The sequence below is a fragment of the Canis lupus genome, chromosome 17 (genome assembly GCF_003254725.2).
Source record: "Canis lupus dingo isolate Sandy chromosome 17, ASM325472v2, whole genome shotgun sequence".
In the NCBI taxonomy this organism is placed as follows: Eukaryota; Metazoa; Chordata; class Mammalia; order Carnivora; family Canidae; genus Canis; species Canis lupus.
This window is the reverse complement of record NC_064259.1, coordinates 33053887-33066851: the sequence shown is the minus strand read 5'-3', so window position 1 is coordinate 33066851 and position 12965 is coordinate 33053887. Positions and strand designations below refer to the sequence as shown.

The 12965-nt window shown below is 35.8% G+C and overlaps 1 protein-coding gene across 1 annotated transcript; it reads left to right on the top strand.

Moving 5' to 3' along the window:
* The first annotated feature begins 10860 nt into the window (after positions 1-10860).
* On the top strand, positions 10861-12296 carry LOC125752752 (chromatin modification-related protein MEAF6). Its single transcript, XM_049095533.1, has one exon. It carries the CDS (start codon positions 10871-10873, stop codon positions 11444-11446), a length of 576 nt encoding a protein of 191 aa, XP_048951490.1. The 5' UTR covers positions 10861-10870; the 3' UTR covers positions 11447-12296.
* Positions 12297-12965: the final 669 nt, after the last annotated feature.

Sequence of the window (12965 nt, the reverse complement as noted above, 5' to 3'; positions counted from 1 at the left end):
TTAAAAGTCTGCTTGAACCAAAGAAAATGTTAGTAAAATACTTTGCATCTAACAATATTGAGAAGCAAGACTATAAGAAATAGTCCTTTCCAGGGAAGGTCATGTGTTTCCAGAAACCAGCTAAAGTAACCAAATTCAAGTGCTTTGAGAGAGTAAATATACTTAGATGATACCTGCTAAAAGATCTTTCCATCATTATACTTTGGGGTAGATGCTGAAACTGGTGAGAGTAACGAGAGTAGAAAAGCATGTAGAAATGAAGAGATTTGAGAGAAATTGCTTTGCTTCATTGCCACATTTCTAGAGCCAAAAATGAATATTTTTTTTCTTCAAGAGATTTTGTGAAGTAGCTGGTGTGTGCACAAATGTTAGAAAAATAATGTTATAAGAAGAGAGGCACTTTAAAGTTCTCTTCTGAAATATTTAAAACGCATCTTCAAACTTCAGTTTATAAGATTATGGAAATATAATTGTGTCATTGCAACTGACAAAATCTTTAAGTGTAGGAATTGAAGAGGAGATATTAATTTAGCTACTTTCTATTGAAGAGGAAGAAAAGCTTAATTTTATGGCAGTATTTATTTATTTAGACTTGTTTTGTAGAAGGAAGAATTATTTATTCTTCCACATTAATTTATTCATTCAGTTATATATTCATGTTGGTTGAACTGATTATGGGTATTTATTTCATTTTTTTGGATTACGGTTCAACACTATTATTCATTATGGTATTGATTAAATTTTTCTAACTTTGGCCATGGGAGTTACTTCATGCTAATACTGTGCATAACCTTATCTTCCCCCATCCTTCCTGCCTCCCATCCCATTTGGAAATAATACTTAAAATAAAAAAGTAAAGTATTACTTGTGCTTATTAACAAACTCATTTATCAGTGCTTAGAGATATAATATGTATTATTTATGATTATCTACATTGACAGCCATGTTATCTGCAAGTAGACACAGCTTTATTTCTTCATTTTGGTCTCTATGCTTTGTATTACTTTTTCTTGCTTTCTTGTACTAGTTATGGTGTTGAGTAGAAATTATGATAGAGGCATCCTTACATTGTTTCCACCTGTTACCAGGTTAAGGAGCTTCCTTTCTATTCCTAGTTTTCAGACCACTTTTTCATCAATGGATGTCGAGTTTTGCCAGAAATTTATTTTGTTTTGTTTCCTTTGAGATGATCATATATTTTTTTCTCCTTTATTCTGTTAGTATAATGAATTACATTAGTTGGTTTTTAAATGTTGAACCAGCTTTGCCTTCCTGGGAAAAATCCCACTTGATTATGATGTATTACTTTTCTATATATTGCTGGATCCAATTTATCAATATGTTTTTGAGGATTTTTTTGTGTCTATATTCATGAGACATATTAGTTTATAATTTTTATCATATTTTTCTGATTTTTATTTTAGGATATAAGTGTCCTCATAAAGTGAGTTAGAAAGTGTTTTTGTATTTTATGGAATAGATTGTATAGAAATGATATTTCTTCCTTAAATATTTGATGGAATTAATCAGTAAAATCACATTAGCCTTGAGGTGTATATGCATGTTTGTGTGTGTGTTGGTGTTATTTGGAAAGTTTTAAACTTTGATTTTGGGGGTGCCTGGGTGGCTCAGTTGGTTAAGCATCTCGCTCAGGTCATGATCCCAGAGTCCTGGGACTGAGCCCTGCATCAGCCCCTGCCCACGAGGGAGTCTGCCTCTCCCTCTCTGTCTGCCTGCCTCTCTCTCCTCTCTCTCTGTCAAAATAAATCAATAAATAAAATCTTTAAAAAATATAAAATAAACTTTGAATTTAATTTTTTTATTAGATAGATACAGGATCATTCAAGTTATCTATTCTGAGTCACTGGTAGTCTTGGTCTTTTGTGTCTGTCAAGGAATTGTTCTGTTTGTTCTGAGTTGTGGAATATTTGGGCATAAAATTGTAGTATTTCCTCATCATTTCTTTCATGGCTGTGGGGCCACCTCTATTATTGGGTGAAATGCTCTATAAATACCAATTAGGCCTAATTGGATTGTAGTGTTGTTCAGGTGTACATTCTTACTTATTTTCTGTCTATGTGTTCTAATAATTACTGGGATAGGTTGCAGATTCTAACTATACTTTTATTTAGATTTGTCTGTTTCTCATTTCAGTTCTATCACATTTGTGGCATGTATTTGAAGCTCTATTATTAGATGTGTAGACATATAGGAGTCATATCTTTTTGGAGAGTTAATCCCTTTATAATTATGTAATATTCCTCTTATCCTTAATAACATTTTTTATTCTTAGGTCTACTTTGTCTGTTATTAATAAAGCTGCTCCCACTTCTGTCCACTAATATTCATATGATATATTATTATCCATTATTTTACTTCATACATGTTTTTATGCATACATCTGGCTTCTCGTAGATAGCATATAGTTAGATCTTGCTTTTATCTGCAAACTCATAATCTCTTTTGATTGCCTGCTTAGTCAATTCAAATTTAATATAAATATTTATATGGTTGAATCAGATCTGCCATTTTGTTGACTGTTTTCCATTTGTTCCTTGTTTTTTGTTTCTTTTTTCCTCTTTTTCTGCTCAGTTTGAGGTTATTTGAACATTTCTATGATTCATATTTATCCTTTTCTATTTACCTTTGTTATTGCCCTTTTTTACCTAAACTGAACAACTATAGAAAATAGATTGAACCAAATAAATATAACTTTAGGCTCCTATGAGATTCTTACAAAAGATCTAACATTCATGTTGTCACAGGCTTGGAAGAGAAGAGAAAGAAGTCAGGGCTGAAAAATACTGGAAGGAAAAGTGGCTGAAAATTCCCCAAATTTGGCAAGAGATATGTCCATATTTTTAGGAAGCTGAATGAACCTCAAACATCATATGGAAATAAATCTATTTGCAAATATGACATAATTAAACTTTTGATTAAAACAGACTGAACAATTCTTGAAAGCAGCCACAGAAAAAAAGACACCTTACATAGAGGGTAAAAATTATTCAAGTGACAGAAGACTTCTCATCAGAAACCATACAGGTTAGAAGAAACGGATAAGTTTTCAAATGCTGAAATTAAGCAACTGGCAAACCAGAATCCCCTGTCCAGCAAAAATATCCTTAGGAATAGAGGGGAAATCAACACATTATCAAGTGGAGGAAAGTGAAGAGAATGTATTGCCATGTGGCCATAATCTAAAAAAAAAAGTGACTATGGGAAACTTCCCAAACAGAAAGGAAATAGTAAAAAAAAGGAATTTTAGTGCCTGAAGAAGGAAGGGAAAAAACACAATAGATAATATTTGGAAGATGTGATAATTTGGCAAAACTAGGTACATGATGTATGGGATCTCTGTCTTGTGTCTTATAATTACATATGAATCTACAATCATCTCAAAATAATATGGTTAATTTGCAAAAAAATCATGTTATTGGAAAAGAAGTTGGGACTTCCCTTTTAGCTCACCATATCCTAGTTTTGAAGTTGCAAGTCTAGAAAGACATTTTTTTTATTATTATTATTGTGGAATTGGAAAGAAGGAAATCCTTAAAGAGATGATACAAGCTTTACTGATTTTACACATTAATTATAGTTTAGACAATGTCTTAGAAGTCACATTTACAAGCTTTTTTGATATCTCAAATTTAAATGTTCTTCTCTCTCCCTCTACTCTCCTTAAACCCTGCCTGCCACACACACATGGTTTCAAAGCTACCCTCTTCTTTTTCCTTTTCCATCAGAGTGAACATTCTAGAGATATATAATTGTCTGTAGTAGTTGCCTCCATTTATTCACCTCTGACTCTAACTTCTTTCTATTCCAATCTAATTTCTGACCTCAGCACTACACTGAATCTTCTGTTGAACAGGTCACCAAACATGCACATGTCACTACCCTCAGAGTCTTCAATCTTTATTTTAATTGACCTTTCAGTAACATTTAACAATGCCATTCACTCCCTTCTTGAAATTATTATTATTATATTATTTGCATTATTATTTGCATTTCTTGCTGTGATAAACTTTCAACTCCCTTATTACTTCTCTGACAGCTCTTTTTTAAAGGTCTTAAAAGCCAGTTCTTTGTCTTGTCAATCCTTAAACGTTGGTGTTTCCTAGGGTTTTTCTTATGATCCTCTTCTCAGACAGGATTGGTGATAACTTTGTCATAATTTATATGATGATGATTTTGAAGTGTACATTTCTTATCTGTAGTTGGATCCTATAATAAAATATTTACTTACATATTCTAAGATACTGTAATATTAATATGTCTAATGCCAAACTCACCAGCTTTCCCCTTCATATGCTTTTTCTGGTTCCTAAATAAGTGAACAGTACTACCACCCATGTAGTCTCTTAAGTGAGAAGACTAGTAACATTGCTTTCTCCTTCTTCTCACCCTTTGTCCCAGCATGTACTCTGTCATTGTATTCTATCACTTTTACTTCCCATCCCCACTGTAATTCCACAATAAGGTCATAATCATCTTTTGTCTGTATTGCTACAATAGCTTCTTATTGAGTTTTCCTGTCTGCAGCCTTTTCTCCTCCATTTGTCTCTGATGGGAGATTCATATAAGAATATAGTCCACTATGTGCTTGGGAACATAATTGAAAAAATTAATTCACTCATTCACTCAGTTATCAAATATTTGTTGAGTACTCTTGACCAGCCACTGTGCCAGGCATGGGGGTTGTTGTATACAGACAGGGTTTCTGCCCTCATTAACTTTATGGGTGCAAATGTCATCTCACCAAAGAGATCTTCCTGGCTACACTATGGTACTCCACATCTGTGTATTTCTCTTTCTCTACTTTCTTGATATATTGTATGTTGAATTTTTCCATTTGTTTACTGTTTCCCTTCTACAATATAGACACCAAGAATGCTAGAAACTGAAATCTGTTTTGTTTATTGCTATATCCCAAGGCTGAGACAATGTGTGGTATTCTTTATAAATATTTTTGAGTGAAGCAGTAAATCCTGGTTTGGGGGAAAATAAATAATAATCAAAAATTTAAAAAGTTATAGAGTCAGGTAAGTATTATGAAGAAACTAGGATGTTCCAGAAGAAAGTCATTTAAGCAGTGATTTACATTTAGAAAGGTGGTTGGAGAGAACCTCTCTTAAGCTGAAACTTGAACATGAAAAGCACCCAGCCTTTCATATTAATATCATGGGACAGAACATTCTAAGGTGAAGTGACTTGTACTTCCCAATTCCTCAAGTGCAAAAGTGCTTTTGCATGCTCAAGCAATAAAAAGAGGCTGCTACTGCGAGTGTGGAGCCTGATACAAGATGAAGCTGGTCATGGTATGAAATTTGGATTTTATTGCAATCATTGAGAAAGCTAGTGGCAATAATATTTCTTGATTGTGCATATCCCGTTAAATATCTCTCATTCCTGCCAAAAGTTCTATGAGAACAAAGGGCACGTTACATTTACTCTGGGTACTCATGTCTTCGGTGATAACTGTATATGGCTAGCACTTACTGAACAAATTGATTGTGTGAAGGCCTGGAACCAACTATATTAACTGCATTCGTTCTCATTGCCAACCTTAATAAACACTTCAGTAGGACCTGAATATATAATATCAAAAAAAATATCTGTTGAATCTGTAAATATAATTCTCTAAGATTTTATCAAATAGTCTTTACATAGTTGAAGATTTATTATCTAGAAGTAATAAACTTGCCCTTTTTATTTGCTTGTTTTTCTTTCTGCTAAGGAAGATGCTTTAGATTTAATGCTAATCCAAAAATTAGGATTAACAGGTAGAAATTTTCTCTTTGGAGAGTTATGGGTTATCCCTGGTTTCCTTTCTTTGGCAGTGTTCAAGCCAAGTCTGTCTGATAATTTATCAATTATTCTAAAGAAAGAATCCTTTCTATTCAAAAGAATACAAATAAAGTAAATAAATAATACAGTAAATAAATAACAAGAATGAAATAAAGAAATAAAAAGAATAACTTTCTACTCAAAACAGAGTTTGGACTACTAGAGAATACCAGCATTCCTTACAAATATCAGCTCTGAGTCTTTCATAGCTACTATAAATACCTTTAACTCAATGAATAAATTGCAGTAAGTGACATAGATAAAAAGAAATTTTATCTTGCCTCAGTACCTCATAATTTAGTGTTTGACCTTGAAAAGATACATTTTTGGCCTCCAGTTACACTTACATTGTACTTACATTCAGTAGAAATACCAATAAATATTTTGTAAATACAATGAGTGTGCAAATACTTAACAATAGTAACAAATCACAGATAGTTGAATATGAAATAAAAGGCATGGAAATCCATTACTAGACCAAAATTTTTCTTATACTATAATTGAATCTATTTTAATGTTTTCCAAGTCCTCTCCCTGGTTTTCTTTTGGAAAAGAAGGCTTAAAATTTTGTAAGCCATAGTCTTTTGACAGCTCTTATTTAATGGAGTGGTAAATCAAGTTATATGTGATGATGGGTTTCTATTTTCTGATTTTTTTAAGAGAGTCTGGAAAAATTATAATAGTATAAAAGAACTGGATTCATACTTACCTTCTGTATGCAGACCCCAAAACTTACTGGTACCACAGTATTTGGGTTTTGCATGACTGTCTATTTTCTCAGTTATAAATAATGATTGTTCAATAGTTCTTTGTTCTCCTTCCTGACAAAGGAACTTAAAGAAATTCTGTCCTGATGACTTTGTTGTTAGCTTTGTTTTGTTAGCCTTTTTATCTCCTTTTTTTGCTGCTCTTCTTTTTTTTCTTATTCCATGTAAATGTTAGTTTTCTAACTGCATATAAAAATAAGCATGACATTAATCACAGCCTAATGAGCAACCCAACTATAAAAAAAAACCTCACTGAATAAAAATATACTCAGTAGCTTGAACACACCCAAATTTCCATATAAAGTAGGCTTATTTAAATATCACCACAAAGATGTGCTCTTTACAAGCTAAAAATGTCCACAAGGTTGCTGCAATTTGGTTTATTCCCTTGATTTTAAGCACGTTAATGTGTGTGTGAAATATGCCAAAGCTCAATAGAAATGAATCTCATTAGTATTTAAATACAGCAATTAATTTATGTTGTTATTTATTGGCCAATTATATTAGAAATTATAGTGTTTAACAGAGGACAATCAGGTTTCTAAGAGCTGTAATTTGCCTGCAGTGTTAGAAGACAGATACAATCAATGCTCACAGCAATAGCATCCACTGTGTTTCCCCCATCTTCTTCTAAATATATCTAATTTTATAAATAAGAAATGTTGTGCTAAACTACACTTTCTCAAATTTTGCATTAGGGTTTAGTGATTTAGAATAATTTTAAATCTTTCTTCTCACTGCTTTTTTTCCCTTCCCCCTTCTCTGAGACTCTATGTACAATAACCTGAATTTGTTGAAAGATCTATATTTCATTTAAATCTTTTTCATAAGTAATTTACAAGATATGTATTGCACTTTTTACTTTGAGAGACTACATGATGACAAAATATATTTATACAGGTTCTCTTTCATCACAAATCCAATCTCATAAACTTTATACATAACTGCATTATATATATTGATAAAAGCAATGTAACCATGACCTTTAGATTATGTCTCAGTTCATAGGAGTCCTACTCACTCTTTAATGTCCTATGTATATATTAACTCTTCTAAGAATTCTTCCCTGATTTTTATAGTCCATAGCATTGTGTTTAGATTTCCCTATGGAACTTACCACAGTCTGTCTTTTAGTATGATTTTGAAACAAACCAGAAATTAGGGCTAGTTGTGTATATGGCAGTAATGGTAATCATAGTAAAGTAGCTCATACCTCTTAAGGTTTTGGAAGATTTCAAAAATAATTTGGTTAAAATAAAATGTCTTATTTCATAGAGCTTTGGCATTTCCAGATTTATTTATTTTTTTTGTTATTTTGAATGGCAAAATCAGGGAAAATGGGATGCATTTAAAGGGGAAGCTTCCCAGAGTATATGGCACTTCCATGGGAGGGAACAGGTGACAGATGTATGTATACAGGTGTGGGGTTGAAGGACACCAGACCACCAGGAGCTTCTGAGGGATCTTGAGAGCAGTAGGCTCCTAAATGGAGGTAAGAAGTGGGTAAACTAAGTGACATAGAGGAAATTCTAATCATTCTAATCTGACTTTTTAGTTCAGCTCTGAGTGGCCCTAATAAATGGGAGGCTTACCTGTATTTTGTGTCTACGGAAGACCAGACCAGATAATAAAACAGGCTTATCTTCCTTTAAAGCATGGATATGTTGGTTGGTCATAAGAAAAACTCTTCTCTATGTTAGTACACATCAAAATGGGTTATTGGGAGAAGTTTTGATATTTTAAATTCAGATGCTTTTAAGTAAGGAATCACAGACTATTTGAATTATTTAGTGTCTTTATAATTCCTTAACATAGAGAATAGTATTAATTGTCCAATTTTATAAGGGAGAACAAAGTTATAACTTTAAGATAAGCAATTTCTTTCTTTCTTTCTTTCTTTCTTTCTTTCTTTCTTTCTTTCTTTCTTTCTTTCTTCCTTCCTTCCTTCCTTCCTTCCTTCCTTCCTTCCTTCTCTCTTCTCTTCTCTTCTCTTCTCTTCTCTTCTCTTCTCTTCTCTTCTCTTCTCTTCTCTTCTCTTCTCTCTCCTCTCCTCTCCTCTCCTCTCCTCTCCTCTCCTCTCCTCTCCTCTCCTCTCCTCTCCTCTCCTCTCCTCTTCTCTCCTCTCTCTTCTCTCTGTGTTTGAAGGGTATGCTTTTAGGAAATCACTATCCAGAGCTAGCAGTAATCATTTAGGTACTATGCAGGTGGGTCACAGACTTAAAGTAATCTTAACTTCAATCTTCCTTTTTCCATAGAGTAAAGGACAGAGAAAAATGATACTAATAATAGATCACCCTATAGTCCTAGGCATGCGTGTACTACTGGTCTACAGGTCATTCCCCATGTTAGGGTAAACTAGTAGACAGGGGAGGTACATTTTGTGTTGACCATAGTAATTTCAGTACAATGAGCTGATGTCCACCTGATCACATTGAAAGGATTAGGGATGGCATCCATGAATTGAGGCCTCTGTCATCCATCCTGTATTTCCTTTCTGTCCCTTCCATCTTCTTCTGCTTTCTTCCCTTCTTTTCCTTTTACAAATATTAAATAACTATTAATGTCATGGTCTGAGGTGTGTGTTAGAAATATTTGGAGGGATCCCTGGGTGGCGCAACGGTTTGGCACCTGCCTTTGGTCCAGGGCGTGATCCCGGAGACCCGAGATCGAATCCCACGTCGGGCTCCCGGTGCATGGAGCCTGCTTCTCCCTCTGCCTGTGTCTCTGCCTCTCTCTCTCTCTCTCTGTGTGACTATCATAAATAAATTAAAAAAAATTTTTTAAAAAAGAAATATTTGGAAATTGCCTACAGTCCCATTTTGGGGGGAGCAAAAGAGTTGCAACAGTCCATGCCAACCATCTTTAAATGGTCAAACTAATCCAGAATTGGCCCTTGATAATAATAAAAGAGCTACGGTTTTTTGAGTGCTTTACATTTCAGTAGATGGCAAAAATCTCAGATTTTATTTTCATTATAGTACCAAAACTCAAGCATAATTCACCATGTCATATTTAGTTGGAAGTTTGGCTGTGGGATCTGGGAAAGAGTAAAATGAGGAGAGGAAAGGAAAATTACTGCTGGTTTTTTTTTTTATATTTATTATTTCATTTGACTTGACCATAGCATCAGATAGAAGTAGGAATTTTGTCTTATTCACTTCCACTACTCCAATATCTAGGACTCTACATATTTGTTGAATAGGTACATTAATGAGATATATGAGATAGGTGTCATTATCCCCACTTTGTAGTCGAGAAAACTGAGGTTTAGAGAAGTTACATAATTTGCCTAAAAATTTGCTAATAAATGGCAGAGCAGGAATTTTGGCTCAGATCTATTAGAGTCCAATATTTTGCTGAGTAACCATTAGGATAATAGCACCTTTCCCCAAGGCACCATTGCTTTAGAATCTTTAGATTGACACCAATTTTATAACAAATGAAAAATAAAATGACATTTTAAATGTTTTTCTTCCCTATCAGTCGAAAACAGTACTACTCAAAGTGCCTGACGGAACTGATTATTTCCCACTTCACACTGGGATAAGGAGTTTCAGCCAGATGGAAATTAACTGCATCACCAAATACTGTGTTTTGTACAGCTGACATTTTTTCATAACCAGGCTTTCTTTATGAAGGAATCATTGTGCTGGTTCACATTCTGGTACAAACTGCTTATCTCACTGCCATGGATTGGGGACAATAGTTCAAGGACAGGCACAGCTCTTGGCTCATACTTTGAGTAGTCCTGAATCCTGGGCTCCATCTGAGACCTACCAAACCAGAATCTGAAAGTGTTCTGCATCTGTATGACATTTTGAAAACTACTGGTATAGAGGACATTTTCAGGTGTACTTTCACATGAATTATCAGGCAAAAGTTACACACAAAACAATTTTGGATCTTCTTTTTTGATATTCCACATCTGAGTACAGTCCTTGACAATGTCCATCAGTCACACATATGTGAGTAATGCTTTACAATATAGAAGAATTTCACCATTCTTACAAATTTTTACATTTACACAAATTTTTTTACTTCTAAAATTGATGTTGTATTATTTCTGTTATACATATGAGGTAATTTAGGCTTAGTGAAATTAAGAAATTGCCCCAAACCACAGGCTAGTAAATTGTATAGTCAGAACTTATTCTCAGCTTTACTGGGCCCATTTCCAATTAATTTCTTTTTGATATATTTTTTTTTCTGTTTTCTCTTCCATTAGGAATGGGAGAGTTCGGCCTCAGCCCAACATGGCGATGCACAACAAGGCGGCGCCGCCGCAGATCCCGGACACCCGGCGGGAGCTGGCGGAGCTGGTGAAGCGGAAGCAGGAGCTGGCGGAAACACTGGCGAACTTGGAGAGACAGATCTATGCTTTTGAAGGAAGCTACCTGGAAGACACTCAGATGTACGGCAATATCATCCGCGGCTGGGATCGGTACCTGACCAACCAAAAAAACTCCAATAGCAAAAACGACCGAAGGAACCGGAAGTTTAAGGAAGCTGAGCGACTCTTCAGTAAATCCTCAGTTACTTCGGCAGCTGCAGTAAGTGCATTGGCAGGAGTTCAGGATCAGCTCATTGAAAAGAGGGAGCCGGGCAGTGGGACGGAAAGTGATACTTCTCCAGACTTCCACAATCAGGAGAATGAGCCCAGCCAGGAGGACCCTGAGGATCTGGACGGATCTGTGCAGGGCGTGAAGCCTCAGAAGGCTGCTTCTTCTACTTCCTCAGGGAGTCATCACAGCAGCCATAAAAAACGAAAGAATAAAAACCGGCACAGGATTGATCTGAAGTTAAACAAAAAACCACGAGCTGACTATTAGAAGACTCATTAGTGCAGAAGCTTCCAGGCTGTAGAGCCCTGCTTCCCTCCTCCAACCTCACAAAGATAAATATCCCTCACCTGAGTGCGCGGCCATCCACCTCTGCTTTCCCAGACCCAGTGCCTGTGACTCTGAATAGTTTGTTCTGAAACGTGGTGACAAGTCATTTCTGTAAGACCACACTGGATCATTTACTGTGTGTCCTGTTTAGTAACAGAACTGCAAGAAGACCAAGACATGGTTATAATTCCAGCAAGTTGCTAACTCTGCATTTCTCCCTTCTTGGAATGAATGTGTATCCCCTACCCCCCCATCCCCAACCCCCGCCCCCAAAACTGGCTGGCACCAGCTTCATCTGTGATACCCATTGAGAAATGTTCTCTGGTTTTGTTTATGCTGAAGGTAGAGCATAGGTCACGTTTCAGAGGGAGGCTGTAAATATCTGGCATTTTCTTATTTTGTTTGTGTTTTATTATTTTTCTATTGTTTTTACCATCTTCTTTTCTTTGGGGACTTTTTGTAATGCCGTTGTACAGCTCATACCTTCCTGCCAACATATCTGATAATCTGCTTCATGCAGTTGCCAACATTCTTAACTGAAAATAATCTGGTTTATCATAGAGAAAATGGGGAACTTGGCTCTGTGTTTTTGCAGGGGGAAGGTAGAGAGGGTTTATTTAATAATTACCTATCTTAAATCTTTCTGCGTTGGAAGCAGTTTCGTGTTCAAGGAACAGGAAAAGCTGAAAAAAAACCCTAAGTTTAAATCAATCCTTTTAAAATAGATATTTTTATTCTTTTATATAAATAAAATTTCACAGGTGTTGACTTCTCATGCTTTACTTTTAAACCTGAGATTGTTTTTCCACTTATTTTATTTATTCGTATCATGCCTTATGGAAATTTCTCCCTTTTTCCATTTTTCTCTCTTTGCTGGTATCTGCCTGACTAAACATTGCTCTAAAAATCACTAAGGCATATGGAAGGGCTCAACTTTGCACCCAAAGCTGGTAATGCCTGGACTTCTTGAGCAGAGTGAGAGATAGGATCCGCGAGAGCCAGCAATGCCCAGCAAGACCCCCCCCCTTCCTCCCAGAGCCAGCCGGGCTGGGGAACTTGCAGATTTGTTGAACTCCTGCCTCTTGAGTGGGGCTCTATCTCGGCCGCTCATGACTCACCTGGGAAGCTTACAGACCTACTGATGCCTAGGTCCCCACCCCCAGAGACTCTGACTGGGGTACAGTCTAGTTCCTGGGATTTCCTGCCACAGAGGCCCTGGGGTTCTGATAAGAAGCCAGGTTGAGAACCACTGCATGAGGAGTGTCTGATTGAAATCCTATGTTGCGAATCAGTCTAGGGGATGAGATTTGGGGCCCTGCCTTTCTTTCGATGCTGTCCAGTCCTAGTCCTCGACTTAGGCCCATATCTTTGTTAGAACAAGTATGTTCCATTGTGATAATATTGGTAGAGCTGAATACGGATGGCGTCTGTTAGCAAAACGCGTCTACCTTGTCAGATG

Excerpts from the sequence above, each read along its gene's own strand:
- LOC125752752 (XM_049095533.1), top strand. The coding sequence starts at position 10,871 with ATGGCGATGCACAACAAGGCGGCGCCGCCGCAGATCCCGGACACCCGG.